Below are 18,648 nucleotides of genomic sequence, written 5' to 3' on the forward strand. Positions count from 1 at the left end.
GAGTTAATTTTAGGGTACTACGGATCACTTCCTGTTTATTTTGGGTCACTTCCGACTTTTTGAGACATTCTGGGGTTACTTCTGTATATTTTCCTGTTGATTGGGGTTACTTCTGTATATTTTCCTGTTGATTGTAAGGCATTTCCGGGTCGCTTCACGTTCGTTCCTCACTTCCTGTTGATTTTTTGGCATTTCCGGTGTAGGCTCACTATCCTATTCCCCTCACTATCCACTCGCTCTCGCTATATGATTGGCCGAAGAGTCGAAATGCTCTCCCGTGATTGGCCGAAGAGTCGAAATGCCCTCCCGTGAAATGCCTGTTTAAAAATGTTCCCGTTGTTACTTCTTGCGTTCGCTTAAAAGTGCTAATTTAAAAAGGAAAATCGATGGATGATACTACACACAGAGCGTATTATTAACAAATGCTAAAGTTGTATATTCATTCAGAGAATAAGGAACGTCACTGACAAGCGCAGGCCCCCGCGAGTGGATAGTGAGGGAAATAGGATAGTGCGCCTACACCGGGTCACTTTCTCTTGATTTCGTGTTACTCTCTGTTGGTTTTGAGAAACTTGTGGGTCACTTCCTAATGATTTCATGGCATTTCTGGGTCACTTCCTGTACATATTTAGGTCACTTACTGTTAAATCAGAGGCCCACTGGGCGCAAACAAAGGACATTGGTCACAGAATATCATTTTATTTTTTGGGGGGGGGTGATTCTGGCTTCAGACCCTGGCCGCCACCTATCCATAATATCCATGCTGTACGACATGTTCTTCCACCTACTCAAATGCGGAATGTTCTACATTGTATTGTACAGAATGCACCAGGCTTGTTTTGCTGTTGCTCCCACTGACATATATTAGCAATGTACTGTACACAATGCACACACAAACAGCCTTATGAAACGTAGTTTCAGTTAATGTAATTCTGGAGAGAAAACATTCTTTGTTTAGTGAACTCTGTGTTGCGTAGGAGGCTGTGTTATTGACATTCATTCATTGTAAATGATACATAATAGTTCCTCGACCTCACCTTGTAACTGTATTTTTTATTGATACTTGTTGCTTCACTAGAACTCAATGACATTCAGGGAAAATGCATATTTATATATTTATCTATGCAGAATGAAAAACAATACAAGAACAACAAAAAATATAATAATAATAATAATTGCATTATCTGTCATAAAAGATAACTCGAGGTATATGAGATCAACCCTAATTTTGGAATCATTTGTTGTAAATAAAAGTACGATAAGAGCAAGTTATGATTTCTTAAACATTATATGATGATGTCTCATCCAGCATTTGTAACAGTTAATAACAAACTCTGGGTAGGTTCTCAGACCGAAAACCAGACATGGGTGGAAGTGCATTACATTTACTCAGTTACATTTTCTTGTGTAACTTTTTTGAGAAAAATGTACTTAGAGTAGTTTCACTTTTACCTGAGTAGATTTGTGAAGAAGAAACACAATTTTTACTCCGCTACTTTGGGCTACACTAGAGTTGTTATATTTTTGAAAAAATTAATAATCTGATAATGACCACAATCTGGCCTATAAACCTCAGATAAGCGGGAGAAAATGAATGGGATGGATGAACGGTCAAAAAATATGAGCATGGTGTGCACGTCAGTGAACTGGCCCGACAATACGGCTGGAATGTGTCTACGATCTTGACGGTCTTCCTCCGACCTCCGTTCACCAGTCCTTGTAAATTGACAATTATTATTGTCGTAACATTGGCAAGGAAGACGCCATCGTCAAGTTTTTAATCATTTATTTGAGAACGTGTGCAACACAACACGGCTATTGTCCGCCATAGCCGATGCAAACAAAACAACAAAATGAAAAGTGAAAGTAAAAACTTGAACGCAACTCTCTCACTCTGTCATCAGTTACACTGTGCGTTCAGGAATAGCATGCAAAACACAACCGCCACATTAAAACCTGATTCGTTACATCATTATTATTGTTATATTATTATTAGGAATTGTAATATAATGTATTTTTTTTATTTAGTTGTTTATTTGATTTTTTTTACTTGTTTTGTTATCATGTATTTGTTTTTTATCTTGAGCACTTTACTTGAACCATATCATACAATTATGCGCCAACAAAATAGGTCAGAGGTCTTAAACTCAATCATATGTATAGTATTCACAGAGTATGTGTTTTGGTAGTTATCGTAATTTTCGCACTACAAGGTGCACCTGACTATAAGCCAGCACCCATCAAATGTGACACAAAAACGGTATTTTTTTTCATAGATAAGCCGCACCGGACTATAAGCCGCAGCTGTCCTCACTGTATTATAGAATTTTTACACCAAAAGATATTAACCGGTAACATGTTATTTGACAGCGGCATCATATGACATATGACGTCATATGACCAAATGAACCACCATGAAGCTTTGAACCAATTAGCTTCAAAGCTTCATTGCTTCAAGATACTTCATTTGGCCATCACTGCCCCCTTTGGGGGGCAGTCAACCTTTTCTGCCACCTGCTGTCAACACTGTTGTTATCCAACATGCCTCCTAGCATGCATTGCAGCGCTATAGATGTAAATAATCTAAATCAGTGTTTTTCAACCGGTGTGCCGCGGCACACTAGTGTTATTATTTATTTATTTTTTCTTTTTTCTTTCTTTTTTTTTTTTTTTTTTGTTACGTCGTCGGGTGGAGTTTGTAACAGTCACCTCCTTAAATGATGTTCCGCCCGACATCCACCACGCGGTGGCACTGCTTTATTTACACTGATTATGGTCTTCTTCTGAGACTGTTGCTGCTTACTTTTATGTTGAAGTGTGCGAACCGCTGAGCTCCCGAGTGACGAGTGGTCAAAGTGGATTTATTATTATTTTGTGAATAAATGTGCATAAGTGGAAGCTTCTCCCGTTTTTGTTACTTTTTGGCACGCATCCTACTTACCAAGTGTTACAAGTTGCAGTCGGAAAGGATGAGTAGGTAGAAGCTTGCGGTCGTGTGCAAATGAGCAAGATATCGATCGTGTCACGTTCAAGAACTGCACCAATTTTTAGCCTTCAGCTAGCCACCTTGCTGTCCGCGAAAATGTGGACCCCATCACGTCTACTGTACATGATTTGATTAGAGTCGTTAAGTGTCAATATACATGGAAGTGTCCTTTCCATTTCATCCATAATGTATGTGAGACCGTCAATCCTCCCCCTGTGTTTTATTCCAAGTCATTGTTGAGTACAGCAAGGTAGCTGATGGCTAAAAATCCGAGCAGTTCTTGAACGTGATGCAAGCAGTTGCAATTGCTCTCGTTTCAAAACAAGTCGATTGACTATTTTGTTCGCCACCATGAGGCGAAAGAGAGAAAACACTAGAAAGGTAAATGAAAAAGTCCTCAAAGCCCGTTACCTTGTTGCAGAACTCCTGCTAAACTGTTGCTGAATTCAAAAAGAGACAATTCTACCTGCCTGCAAAGCCATTGTCAGTGAGAATCTTGCCCCTGATGCGATTAAAGACATTTCTAAAGTCCCCCTGTCTGACAATTTTGAGCTTTTCAAGCCTGACTGCTATAATAAAAATAAAAAAAAAAATTTAAAAATGGAGACTAAGCGCTATTGACGAAGATTCCTGCCAGGATATCGGCTTTGTGTTCATTCATACAGGCTCAAGTTTCACACTGAGTAAGTATAAATATTGATAAATTATTTTATAATTAAACATACTGTACAGAAAGTAATTTTGAAACATTTTTGGTTTGTGGTGTGCCGCGTGATTTTTTCCATTGTAAAAATGTGCCGTGACACAGAAAAGGTTGAAAAAAACTTACCTAAATTCATGTTCTGTGCTAATTGTGTATTCAGTTATTATTCCAGTTGTTTCATTAATTGTTAGTTATGGTATTTGGTAACACTTTATTTGACAGTGGCGCCTTAAGACTGTCATTAGAAAATGATAATTATGACATGTCATGAGCATTAATGAAATCTTACCACAGATGTAATTTAGTGTCATTCGGCAAATTATATCACTTTTGAATGGATGTAAAAGATCCGAGCTGGAAATAAATGGAGTTTGCAACATAATTTGCCGGGTGACACTTAATGACATCTGTCATAAGCATTCGGTAATGCCCATGATAGTGTCATGTCACAATTATGATGGTCTTATGAAGTGTTACCAAATACCATAACAAGCAATTAATGAAACAACTGGAACAGTAACAATAAATAATTGGCACAGAACATGAATTTTGATTGTTATTTACATATGTAGCGCTCCAGTGCATGCTAGGAGGGATGTGTTGCCTATAAACCAAAATAAATCAACAAATAAACTGCACTGGATTATAAGCTGCCGGATTCAAAATGGAGAAAAAAAATAGCGGTTTATAGAAAATTACGGTTGTCCAAGAATAGGTGGTTGTTTTATAAAAACACTGTCTAAATGGATTGGCTGTCTCATACCGTCAAAAGCAGCCAATGAGGTAAACTCAACCAGAATTCATAAATAAGATGTGTTGTAAATGTTTGGGAAAAATAAAGTACAGTACACATGTAGAGTATATACCAGCAAGTCCTCTGGTGTCCCTACCTCTTGTGTGGCTGGGGACCCTCCTGCGGCCAGTAGATGAACTGTGGGTGACGTGCTGGTAGCGAGAAATGTCTGGTGGTGTTTTGGGAACACGGAAGCTCTCCTGGAACCGCTGCATCAAATCTTCCACTGCCTCTCTGCTTGGGTCAGTGTCTGAAGCAGAGAATGACATGAGTGAAAATGTCTGATGCATCATGACAGTCAAAATATGTTTTTCGAAAATACTGAGGGAATTTTCCTTAAAGTCAATTCTTGGGCATGCCATAGTCTTCATAATGATATTGACGTGTCAGATCGGTCATGCACTGCGCCTCGCATTCAAGTAGGGGGCCGCCCACATCAAGAGGAGCTATTCACAAACGCACGCAGCGATCTAACGCCGGATTTCTGTTGAAAAAGTACGAAAGCTGGACCACATACGAAGAGGAAAGATTGTCTCAGGAGTGATTTGTTCAAGGATTCAAGGTAATTAATATATTTGTTGTAGCATGCATGCATTTTGAAACGTTGGGAAAAAAATCAATGGGAGAAATTAGCCGATACTGTATTGGCATAATACTTGGCAATATTTATGTAAAATAAATGCTAACTGCACTTTTTTTTTTTTGTGTTTTTTTTTTTTTGTGTTTTTTTTTTTTTTTTTTTTTTTTGTGTGTTTTTAACCAAGAATCGAGACTGTTTTACGTCCATATCTATAAAGAATTTGGGGATTTAAGGATTTATTCACAATAATTTTCACCGGAAAAGCATTTACATAAGGCGGCCGCCAGGTACATTCACTAACAGACTAGCATTGTATTTCTACATATTTACGTAAAATAAATGCTAACTGCAAGATTGTTTTGCCTAACTAACTGCCAACTGTCCATTTTTTTTTTTTTTTCTGCTTTCAACCAAGAATTGACTTTTTATGTCCATATCTACTAGTATAAAGAAGTGAAGTTCAAGTTTATTGTCCTCTAAGGCAGGGAAACTTATCTTACAGCAGGTGAGCACACAGATAACACAACAACCGATAACACATACACATAAAATAACAAAGACAACAATTAAAAAAATATGCTATAGACAGCTTCAAATCTCGGTGCAAGAATTGTGCAAATTTAGCAGCCTAATTGCACTTGGTAAAAAGGAGTTCTTTGTCCTGTTGAATTCGGGGATTTAATAATTTCTTCACAAGAATTTTCACCCGAAAAGCTCTGTTTACATTAGGCAGCCGCTAGCTACATTCACTAACAGAGTAGCATTGTACTTCGACATCTTCACGTAAAATAAATGCTAACTGCACGTTTTTGTTTGTTTGTTTGTTTGTTTGTTTGCTTTTAACCAAGAATCGAGACTGTTTTACGTCCATATCTATAAGGAATTTGGGGATTTGAGCATTTATTCATTATGAAATTTAAACGAAAAAAGCTCTTTGTTTGTGATTCCACTCGGTCAGCTTTGACGGCCTCGCCAACAATGCAGGCCCCCTATTTATCGGCCCCGCGCCCCGTGTCCCGTCAATACATTATGAAGTCTATGGGCATGTTTAAAAGAACTAGTTTTCTAACATGAGTTATATACATGTGATTTTTTTTTTTCAGCTTTTCAAAGGATTTCATCAATTGAACATTGCCTCATCTCTACAGGGATTTTGTCAATGCACCCTCTTGTGGCTCAGTCTCAGTCATTCTGATTGATGACTCTAGAACACCTCGCTTTGGGCAAAGTGACTGTACAGTTAAGAGAGAGAAAAGGCTGCTCGACTCACTTTCCTTTAAACCAGAAAAGATAAAAAGGGAGGGTATAAAAGTCAACTGCTATATAGCAATGATCTTGCAAAGAATTACAAGATGCAATTGTGTGGTGTTGCTTTGCTCTCTCTCCTATCAGTCGCCTACTGTAGATTCTCGCTGACTTCCTCTTAATTTTGGGGCATTTTCTTCTTTGCCAACTCATTGGCTGCCATTGGCAGGGCTAGACATCCAATCCATTTTGACTGGGAACGGCAAATGAACATTTGAGGTTAAAGCAAAGCCACCCACAATAATGGTATGACCTATTGTAGGTCAACTCAAAACAGCCGAGGAATGCCGACAATGTTGGATTTCATATAACATTTAAACATCAACAATTCCAAATATGTTGAATATCTGTATGTTTACATTGTTTTTTTAAAAAAGCAAGTAACTGTAGTGCCAAATAACTGTCCACTCTAAATTACTGTGTTATAAATTTGCACATTCAAAACAAGATCACACGACTCTTTGCCAACCCCCCTCAGCTTTCATCAACATTTTTTGATCTATACATCTAACAAACGTGGATTCTCAGCAGGAATTCAATTTGGATCACAATCAAGCATTTCAGTAAATAGAAACATGCAAAGAAAAAGCTGAGCTCAAGCGGGTAAAATGTCTTACTGCTACACAGGTTTTGTGTATAATCTTACCCATAACACCAATTAATATAAACAAACTCTCTAGATTATGATATACCTAATAAATCTACTGTAATTCAATAACACCATTGTTCACATAACTACAGATATGAACAGTGGGCGTGAATTTTCGTTGTACTGCAAATCTAGGCAAGAAAAATCAAACAAATCAACAATTCAGTAAACATTTACAAAGCTAAATTTTAAAACATTGCCTGCTGAGTACACTGCAAAAACACACCTATGGAGAAAATTATTTGACTAAGAAAAATAATATGATTAAGACATTATAAATTTGCAGTGAGCATTTTATCATTGTGGTGTTTAAACTTTTGGGATGTTTTGCAAAGCACAAACGTTATCAGCCAGTTTTTGGCAAACATACAATTCCAATACAAAAAAAAAAAAAAAACCCAAACAAACAAAACAAACAAAAAAAACCCAATAATTACCAAACACACATTCAATATTCCCACAAAAATGTTTTAATTCACTCTCATAGATTTTCAACGCGGACCAAAAAAAAAAAAAAATCTCTATTGGCAGTCATTATTGTTGACAAAAATGTCCTTGGAGTGCCCCAGGATACTAAGGAAGAGACCCAGGAGTGTGCCAAAATGATCAGAAAGTGATTCATAAAAAGTAAAAAAAAAAAAAAAAAAAAAAAAAATATATATATATATATATATATATATATATATATATATATATTTTTATTTTTTTTTTTTTTTTTAATGAGCCATAAGTGCCCCATAATCAACGGAGAGTGAGATTAAAATCAACAGGAAGTGACCCGTGAGCAGACATGTACCGATTACTGTTTTCAAGGTATATTGTGGTATGAAAATGTTAAGGTTTGAAAACCACAAACATTTTCTGTCATACCGTCACTAAGGTATTAGCTAATTCTTATGTCCCAAAAATGCATGGAGAAATCCCTCACTTGCAGCTGTGAGGCTCAACCCTCCCCAACTGGTTTTTGCTCAGTGTCAGCGAATCAGCTGTGCTACACGATGGCTGGAGGAGGTGAAACTCCTAAACTTTTTCCCTCCATCGAAGAAAACAAAATCTCTGTTATGGGAATACTTTGGCTACAGAAAAGTTACAGACAGCCGGGGCTTAAAGGAGGCGGGCCGACAGACATGTTTGCGGAGGGTGGCTGCCGAGGAGGCAATACCTCCAATATGATTTTGCATTTATAAAATTTAAAGGTTAGTAAACACGTTTCCAACCAGGTATGAGAGTGTTTAGTGTGTCTAGTGGTGGTAAAATGTGTTTTGTTTTGTTTTTTTCTCTCTGGCAACTCTCTGTGTTGAGAAAGAGAATGTGTGTATAACATAAACATGATAATAGACATACACACGAGCTTTGCTATGGAAAATAATTACATTATTTTTGTTCTGATGCTAATAATGTTGAGCTGTGGCTGTAGGTTTAGGCTCCCCTAAATGACTGCATTTATCATATATATATATATATATATATATATATATATATATATATATATATATATATATATATATATATATATATATATATATATATATATATATATATATATATATATATATATATATATATATGTTTTATGTATTTATTTTTAACCCAATTATCTCAAAGTAACATATTTTAGAGCAGTAATTGCAATACTGTGATACCCTGAAACCGTTTTGGCTTAAAGTGCGTGTGACACCAAAAATCGTGATTGTCGTTTTATATATTTAAATGTTTGAATCCTGCGCCATGAAAATGAGTAACTTCCGGCTCCAGTCTCGGGTTTATGACGAATGCGAATGTGACGTCACCCGGGTCAGCATCTCACAATTAAGCATTGCTTTATAGCATGCAGATGCAGGACTGCGTATTCAGCTGATTTTGCGGATTAATTTGTTTATTTTTCGCTAGCCAAACGACTGCAGGCTTTTGTAGCTGCACCAGGGAGAGGCCCGTGAGCCATTTTGGGTTTCAGAAAGTTCCCGTTCACCCCGAGTTCGGCCAAGACAAGTGTGTGACAACTAAGGGACCATTGGACTTACGAGGAAGTGAGTAAACATCGTGTTTTGTATTATGTCAAATACTGGGATTATGGCACACTTTTTAATACAATCAACAAACCCGCCGCCGTGTGACCTGATCGGGGCTAGTTTTGTGTGATTTTTCCCTTCGAAAAGCGAAAATAAGACTTTGACACGTCACTCGGTTGGCTAGCTGTCACGCCTCTTGATTTGTTTACATTTTCCAAAGCCGGGGCAGCGAAAACACAAAAGCTGGACTAACTACGGTGGCATAAAATATTGTTTGGGAAGTGCGACAGTAAGCCATTATGGAGTCATTTTTCCATGTCACACTGAATAAACGATTTTTCATTTTTCATATTCCATTTTGCACATGACTGTTATTTTTCACGACCATACAATTTATTTAGCATTGGGGAAAAATAATTGCATATAGTAGAATTGTCTCAAAATATGATTGTAATTCACATAATAATGCTATTTAAGACTTTTTTTTTTTTATCCTGTCATACCCACTCTAACTCATTCACTCCCATCCAGTGGCCATTTTTATTGCTTTAAAATGGATTTTCAGTTTTGTGCTTTTGAGCTAAATTGAATGAGAAACCAGAGATGTCTCTTTTGAAAAAAAAAAAAAAGTTAGACGTATAAATACGTCTTTGGGACACTGAAACAATTAAAAATAGAATGTATTCATACGTTTTTGAGAGACAATGAGTTAACGTTATCATACCGTCAGAATTTCATACCGGCACATGCCTTCCCGTGAGCACCCTAAAATTAATGAAGAAGTCACCCAAAATGAACTCATCGCCACCATGCATAACAACAGACATTTAATTTATTCATTTAATTCACAAACTAGGAGGACTGTCTGTGAATGTCTATCTTGCAGTGCTAGGTCCAATTGATTTTGACTGTCAAAATGTATTTAACCACTAGTGCCGTCAATGGCAGTCAATGAGTTAACAAGGAAGTGAACCGAAAATCCTCCAAAATGAATCTACAAGAAGTGACCCATTGGAGGGCAAAGCATCCCCACGCAATTTCTCCGGGAATTACATTTTCTAGTTGTACTCGTATTGTCTATAAGAGAAATCAATCTGAAACACGACTAAATTGAAGTGCTTCAATAGATGAGATCCACTGAACAATTCCATGTTCGCATGGTAAATTTACTGTGCGTATTTATCCATTTTCTTGCAAAAGACAAAACTGTGCATGTGTACGCAGTAGTATAAAATTGCACATATTTAGTATTGGATCCCTAAATCTCAAATCTTAAATCCCCTGAAGGACGCATCTGACAGAATAATGTCCCCTTTTATAGTGTAATGTGTCACTGTTTATGTTTCGAGAAAAAGTATGTTTTTCTCCATCCACTCCATGGGGAGCTACGTTTACTTCTTGCCTTAATGGCAAGGAGAGAACACACAAAAAAAAAAAAAAACGTTTCAGACTGACACCTTTTTTGTGTCCGTTAAGAAAACATTCTTGATGGCTTGACAATGACTATCTTTTTGCTCCTGGCAATGCTTTAAACTGAAGTGCTCGTACCTGGGTTTACAAGCAAGTGTTGGCCATGTTACACAGAGGAGCACTTCTACTTCCACTTTCAAACACAGGACACAGGGAGCTTTGCCTGTATTTTCTGACACAAATTAGGGCTCTGAGACTAGGGATTTCGCCTATCAAAGCTCTTCAGGGACCAAAGATGGTTTCTGTCTCTCTGTTCTTCTCAAGACAAACAGTACATGCAGGGAAAGGAGGGAAAAAATATCTACTAATTTGGATTGGTCAACCACAAAGATAGGTCTGCTTCTAAGCCCTGCCATGTTCTCATATATTCCGATTTTTATTTATAATTTATTTGTTCTGCTGTGTGTAATTGTCATTTTTAATAGTACCAGCAGTATTTATTAAAGATTTAGTGTAAGTTTTTGGGCTGTGGAACGAATTAATGGAAATATAATGTATTCTTATGAGAAACTCCTGCTCGGCATACGACTCTTTCCACTCACAAAGAAAGTCCTGGAACGGATTAACTTCGTATGTAGAGGTACCACTGTACTGCGCTAGTACATAGGCCTAGTCGACAAAATCTTCGTGTAGCATGCTCGCAGAGTGCAAAAATCTAAAGCTCATTCTGGTTGTGACGTCAAATTCTATCAGGACTCTTTTTTTTTTTTTTTAATCCAAACTAGCACTAAATAGGATTTATTTTCATGATTAAGCTCAAAAGATACAAATTATCTATTAACACTTGTGACTACAGTTGTCAGATATTATGGGGTAACTGATAATATCGGCCGATAAAAGCATTTTAAAATGATATCGGATAATATCAGCCTTATCAGTTTTGGGCCAATATGCATATGGCAGTGCTGTCATGTCCACTTATTGCCTGCTTGTGTTCTGGTGTTTTGGCACCCCATTAAAACCTTAAAATTGTTACATTTATCATTTGTAAAGCATCCAGTGGGGCATTACAATACAACTAGCCATATTATGTTAAGTCTGCAAACGCATGTATCGGTATCGGTTTGATATCGGTATCATATTTTTGGAGTAGGACAATATCGGGACATAGGTTATCAGTTAAAAAGTCATATACAGACAACTCCACTTGTCACTGTTGCTTTTAATTTTTAAGACTACTTTGTATCATATTAGCATAAAACAATTAAAAAATTAATTAATATTGATATTGGACAAATTGTGTCGTCTGTGTTGAGTGGATTAAAAGTCGCTATTTTCAATTGTTTTGCATGCATTACTCACATATGGTTGGAAGGGGGAGCAAATCTTGAAGCTGATTACTACCATTATGGCATATAAAATCTCATCCTTGTAGCAAGTCAGCACAAATTGGGCACCATCTGCTGGCCAAAATATACATTGCAAGTCAAGGTGTATTCATCACGAGAATTACAATATGCATATAAAATGCCGATAGAAAGTTCGTTTTGACGATATACTGTATACCATGGGTGTCCAAACCTGTCCGAAAGGGCCGCTGTGGGTCCTGGTTTTTGTTCCTACCAATCGGGCACAGACCGTTTAACCAATGAAGTGTGTGCTAAAACAAGCAGCACCTGACTGCAATCAACTGATTACAATTATGAGACACCAGATTGGTGAAAAGATGTCATCTTGTTTTGTAGGAATGAAATCCAGCACCCACTGTGGCCCTATGTGGAATAGTTTGGACACCACTGCTGTATACAGTGGTCCCTCATGACTTCATCGCAGATTTGTTTTTAATTGAAAAAAAAAAAAAAAAAAAAAAAAATAGAAGGATTTTATTCACGTACAGCCTCTCACTCGCCTTCCTGATGTTTTTCTTTTTTACCAGGCAGCTGCAGCTTGTAAAAGTTAACGATGAGTCACATGGGAGCTGCTTTGAACTTGCCAGGGAAGCTTGAGAGTACTGCCTTTCAAAGACTCGTTTAACTTAACCATTAGCTTTAGTGTGCTATGGCAACTCATTGTGTTGTGTTGTGTGCTGTTCTAAGTAGCATGAGTTGATATGAGAGGACTCACTCAATGAAGTGCTTAATCTTAAGAATTATACTATGGAGATAAAAAGGGGGAAAACGTCTTATGTGTATCTCTTTCCAATGCAAAATCTGAATGAATACATACAGTAGAACACGCCAACATTGTTCCTTTTTTTTCCAATGTTAATAAGCTACACCTCTACTTCGATTATGGCACGGGGGGTGTCCCCATAAACCGCGAAAAACGACGACTCACTGTTTTGTCATAGCTTACTTCAGCTGAACAGTATACTGCTTGGTCATGTTTTATTCTTTAGCAGCTATAAGGAGGAACTACAACTTTTTGAACTGTCTTTTCACATTTGGTACAAACCTATATATTTTATACATCACAGCAAAGCCATAACTGGAGCGAACAATGCTATAGTGTCTTGCTGAAACACAATCCATCCAGCATCCATGCATTCATCCATATACGCAGCTATCTGCCCATCAATCATCAATAATGCTTATCCTGTGCAGGGTTGCAGGGGGGCTGCAGCCAATTTCAGCCCCATGTCAGTGACTGACGGATACGATTTTCGCAGTTTTTTTTTCCTTCCACCAGAGTGAATGATTCAAACCTGCTCTCTACCACAATCCCTGTTCACCTTTTGCAATATTAATATATGTTAAATGCTACCTGGATCATAGTAATCACATTTGTATTTAGTATTCAATAAGTGTTGCCTTATGCTTCGTTAATATTTACCTAACCTAACTTGGAAAATGCACAACGAGGGGCAACAAAGTAGGCTTATAATCAGATACATCTGTTCATTCATATCAGTGTTGTTAATCTTACTGAAAAAAAGTAATTAATTATAGTTACAAATTACTTCTCCCAAAAAGTAATTGCGTTACTAACTCAATTACCTGAATGTAACAGTAATCAGTTACTTGGCAAAGTAATTGGTGATAATTACTTTTTTTTTTTTTTTTTTCCTCAAAAAAAAACAAAAAACAAAACAAAAAAAAACATTGGCCACACTATGTGAAGTTTTTTGTGGAGGTTTTTGGTACAATTGGCCCGAGCCCAATTCTTTACCCTAATTTACCCTTTACCCTGAATCAACTGTTAAAAGTTGTTAAAATTGCTCCCATTATTGCATTAGTTCCCTTCTCTCTACTTTCGACATATGAAAGTTTATAAAACTGTTTCATCATTTAAAGAAAGATTCAAGTCAAGATTTTGCCGATTTAGAAGTATTTTAGATAAAAAGTTACTTAGGTTCGCGAGGTTCTTCTCTACAACAGAGCCGTCCTAAAAAGCCTACTGCTTTAAGATGGCGGCTGTCATTTTGCATCTAGTTATATCTATATACAGTACATGTGATATCTACCATGTCTACCATATCTACCATAACATGCGGGCGTAGTTTGTCCGGTGTTCTGTCAAAATTTGCTCCCTTATAAAATTTTGCTCCCAAAGCTTTTGTGGCGCTGAAAAACCCCTCTTTTACATTCAATTGGACTCTCAGTGTTATCCAAAGTGCTAACAAAACTAGATACATCATAAACATACATGTGCAACACGAAAATGGCGTAAATTAATACTTAACGACGCGGCAAAGTTGTTAACAGTGAGAGCGCGGAGTGCAGTTACTGTGTGCAGCTAACATGGTAGGATGTGTCTGAGAACTTTTGTACATGTCTTTACATGATCAAACTTAAGTAAATATTCCTTTCTTTAAAGAAAGTTTGTAGTGTTTACTTTGGAATCACCGCATTTGCGGCCATTTTTAACGTTACGCGCATGCGCAAAACCCGCAAGGTAGCAATTTTTGATGGGTTGCAAATTTTGTCAGAACACCGGCTATCGGCTACAACATGTATTATTGGAGCTACCTAGCATCGCGTTTGCTCGGCGTCACAAGTTTCTTGCCTCCTCCCCGCTCCTGCTCTGCTCTGTCGTCTCGGTGAGTCCGTCTCCCTCAGACTTTTCGACCAATATAGTAACGCATAGTAACGCATGCCTTTCCGTCCTCAGTAACGGTAACGGCGTTGCCAAGATGAGAAAAGTAATTAATTAGATTACCCACTACTGAAAAAAATAACGCCGTTAGTAACGCCGTTATATTGTAACGCCGTTATTAACAACACTGATTCATATTAACAAAAATAAAAACATTCACAGCTCCAGGACGTGCTGTTCCATCTGATAAAAGACTACGACTTGAACATGTTGACCCCAAAAGAGAATAATGAACAAGACTGAGAATAAATTTAGCTGAATTGCTAATGCAGCAAATAGGAAATGCCGCCTGTAGACAGTAAAACCTTTAACCACACCTTTGTAACGCTCCAATAATAGCATGTGACCCTTACTGACTCAGGAAGGAATGCTTCCTCTCCACCGAAAGTCAGCAAAATTAAGTAACAATCGGAAGTTCTCCCACCAAGCTTTGCCCCCTCAGGCATGTTGAAGCAGTTCACAATGAGGCTCTTAGAGTGGATTATAGTGATCTAAATTGACTCATCTACAAATTAAGAGTTTACAGTTTTGAAGATGTTAGCAAGATCTGAATGTAGCCTTCCATCCTCCCTCACATCGCTGCCCGAAAATATGCCGTTCATGCACAACATGCACACTGATTTTGATGCTTTCAGAAGTTTATTATAGATTTAAGTAACCATCATCATTAGATCTGATTTCCCATAGTCACACTAATATATTTCACTTTGTGTGTCACTTTGTTTGTTTTGCTAATCACATGAAAAAGCAAAGAAAGTGTGAGTGAGGTAAGGCATGCATTATTATGCATCATAAAAATTAAAATAAATAAAAACAATCCTCGCCAGAATCAAAATTCTATATGTTCACGCAACCAGGTTTGGAAATCCATCACCGTTCAAACACATCAAATCCAAGTAAATGTGGTGTAGTAGTCATGCCAGTCAGTAGTTGGTTTCTACTGTGAATTGAAAAGAGTTTATCACTCGTAGACTTCTAATGCATTTGAAATGGAAAAGCCGGCAGCCAGATTTTTTTTTTTTTTTCCCCCATTCGCTGACAGCCCTGCAAGATTAAATGGACTGGATGTCTGTTGCCTTCATTGGCAGCCAATGAGTTAACGTACATTATAAACACTGCTCATCAACAAAAAGAGGTTTTAATCTCAATGATGTCTAATTGGTTAAATAACAAATTTTCTTGATTTACAGGAAAGTATTATGCTGTGCTCATAAAAGCCACAAAATCCAAACGGTCAAAAACTGACATCCTGTCCAAATGATACGAGAAAAATAAAGCACCTTACAGTATATAGTGACATTTGGAAAATCCTGAATTACCGTCACAAACTTAGGGCTGTGCTATATATATATATTTAAAAAAAAAACATCTGTTTACAATATGGACCATTTTAAATCAGCATATCAATATGCAGCGAGGAGAATAAGTATTCGAACACATTGCGAAGTTCTTCTACTTAGGAATGCTGGTCAGGTTTGAAACTTTTATGGTAGTTGCTTGTCTACTTTGAGATACAATCTAAAAAAAAAAAATCCCGAAATCACTGTGTAAGAACTTTTAACAATTTATTTGGATTATACTGCTGCAAACAAGTATTTAAACACCTGAGAAAATAAATCAATATTAATATTTGGTACAGTAGCTTTTGATCACAATTACAGAGGTCAAATGTTTCCTGTAACTTTTCACCAGGTTTGCACGGACTGCAGCAGGGATTTTGCACCACTGCTCCACACAAAAATTAGGTTTCCGGGCTGTCACTGAGAAACACAGTCATCCTCTCCTTAATACAGTGCAGTCAAATAGTCCCATATGTAGAAAAACAACCCCAAAGCATGACGCTACCACCCCCATGCTTCACAGTAGGGATGGTGTTCTTGGGATGGTACTCATCATTCTTCTTCCTCCGAACACTATGAGTGGAATTAAGGCCAAAAAGTTCCATTTTGATATCATATGACCACATGACTTTCTTCCATGACACCTCTGGATAATCCAAATGGTCAAAGGCAAACTTAAAATAGGCCAGGACATGTGCTGGTTTAAGCAGGGGAAACTTCCAAGCCATGTATGATTTTAAACCATGTCGTTATAGTGTATTACCACCAGTAACCTTGAAAATGGTGGTCTCAGCTCCTTTCAGGTCATTGACCAGCTCCTCTTGTGTAGTTCTTGGCGTATTCCTCACCATTCTTAGAGTCACTTGCATGGAGCCCCAGTCCGAGAGAGATTGCAGTCATGTTTGGCTTCTTCCATTTTCCATTTTCTAATAATTGCTCCAATGGTGGATCTTGGATATTACCAAGCTGCTCAGGAATTGCCCCGTAACCCTTTCCATCCTTGTAAAGTCTACAATTCTGTCTTTGGCCAGCTCAATGGTCTTGACCATGTTAGTAATTGGAGTCTTCCTGACTGTATGGGATGGACAGGTGTTTATATGCAGCTAACCGCCTCAAAGAAGTCAAAAAGTCAGACTTAAAAAGTGTATTTCCACTCCACTTATTTGTTGGACTTGTAAAAGGCAACTAACAGATCTTTGAGGCTCACAATTCTAGCTAATAGACATGTGTTCAAATTAGGGTTGCAGCTATAGACCCCACTCACCAACGTCACACAATGACGTGTCACTGTATCCGGCCACCATATTGTCCGTCATTGTTTATCCGTATTCTCAATGGTTTCAATTTGTCGTGCAATTTATAGTGCAATTCATGGAAGCCCCAGTGCTTTCAGACGCTGTAAACTCATTGGATGCGTTGCATAAAAGGCATTATGTGGAAAAGCTTCAGTCTATCCATTCGCCAGATCCATATTTGATGCCTAAATCGATATTTTTCGACCCGCTGTCTTCGCCGTCTCTGCCTGACATCTGCTTCCCTGATATCTACAACTATCTTGTCAACAGAAACTCAGCCTATTCTCACAAAACTTTGAAAAATTTTAAGAGCAGCACTCTAAGCAGCATTACCCCGTGCGACCCTTTACTTTCAATTTTCTAAAATGGTGACAATCAATAAAAAAAAAAGTTGACTGCGATGGCCAACGCTTCAAGGATAGGTGGATATTGGACTATTTCTTCAATACAATACGCAACAACTGTGTCTGCCTCATTTGCACAGAGACAGTCGCCGTTTTCAAAGAGTTCGATGTGACGCGATGTTACCAAACAAGACACGCTGATATGTACGACAACATTACAAGGAAGATACGCAGTGAGAAATTATAGCAACTTGAAGCTAGTTTAATTTCACAGCAGCAATATTTCGCAAGAGCCCGAGTGTCTAAAGAGAACGCCACAAAGGCGAGATTGTTGAAATTATGAATTTAAAAAAATAATAATAAAGCAAATTGTAAAAATTATGAATTTAAAAAAATAATAATAAAGCAAATGTGACACATTGATGGGCTTGCTAAAAATTGTTTAAATATATTGTTCTACGTAAATCAGCCAAGGTAGCCCCTCACATTTTTACCACACCAAATCTGGTCCCCTTTGCAAAAAGTTTGTACACCCGTTTAACTGATGATCCGTAGACGAGGCCAGCTTCTTTCACTTGTTACCAGCTAAATATTATTCAAAAAATAATGATGGCGGAAGAAATAAACATCTTGAATTTGAAACTGTATGTTGTCGGCGATTAGCCTCGCAATGATCTTAATTGTGGTTGTCAGCCCAAAACCCTCTAAATATATATTAAATGCATCTTATCAGGTATAAAATGACTACTACATAGTCTGTGGTGATCGCTTGGTGCCCAGTTTTCTCGTCGAATTGCAGCAGTCCATCTCGCTCTCCTCTCCGGGTGTCTCGGAATACGGTAGAACTTCAAGTCTCTCCGTCTATTTTCTCTGCTACTGCAACCAACCGCCACACACGCCTTCACCATTTTGATTATTAATGTTAAAGAGTAGAAAAACACGCCATAATAGGAGGAATTTACGTAGCGGTAATGTGTAAACACGACGAGCTGACGGACAATACGGCGCGGAGGCGTGGTTGTGACGTCATGTGAGTGGGGTCTATTGGCTATTTCAGTAGTCGATTAATCAATGAACAATTAGTCCGAATAATCGAGTAAGCTTATAAGGAACATAAAGAAATAAAATACCTTAGATGA

General features: G+C 37.6%; 1 protein-coding gene across 2 annotated transcripts in view; it reads right to left on the minus strand.

Moving 5' to 3' along the window:
• LOC130905518 (astrotactin-2-like) overlaps positions 1 to 18,648 on the minus strand; it is a 573,899-nt gene that overhangs the window by 337,235 nt on the left and 218,016 nt on the right. For both annotated transcript variants that reach the window (XM_057819019.1, XM_057819018.1), the window contains exon 4: positions 4,580 to 4,732. In XM_057819019.1, the coding sequence (XP_057675002.1) occupies positions 4,580 to 4,732 (153 nt within the window). The remainder of the gene's footprint in view (positions 1 to 4,579; positions 4,733 to 18,648) is intronic.

This window comes from Corythoichthys intestinalis, chromosome 17 (genome assembly GCF_030265065.1).
Source record: "Corythoichthys intestinalis isolate RoL2023-P3 chromosome 17, ASM3026506v1, whole genome shotgun sequence".
NCBI lineage: Eukaryota > Metazoa > Chordata > Actinopteri > Syngnathiformes > Syngnathidae > Corythoichthys > Corythoichthys intestinalis.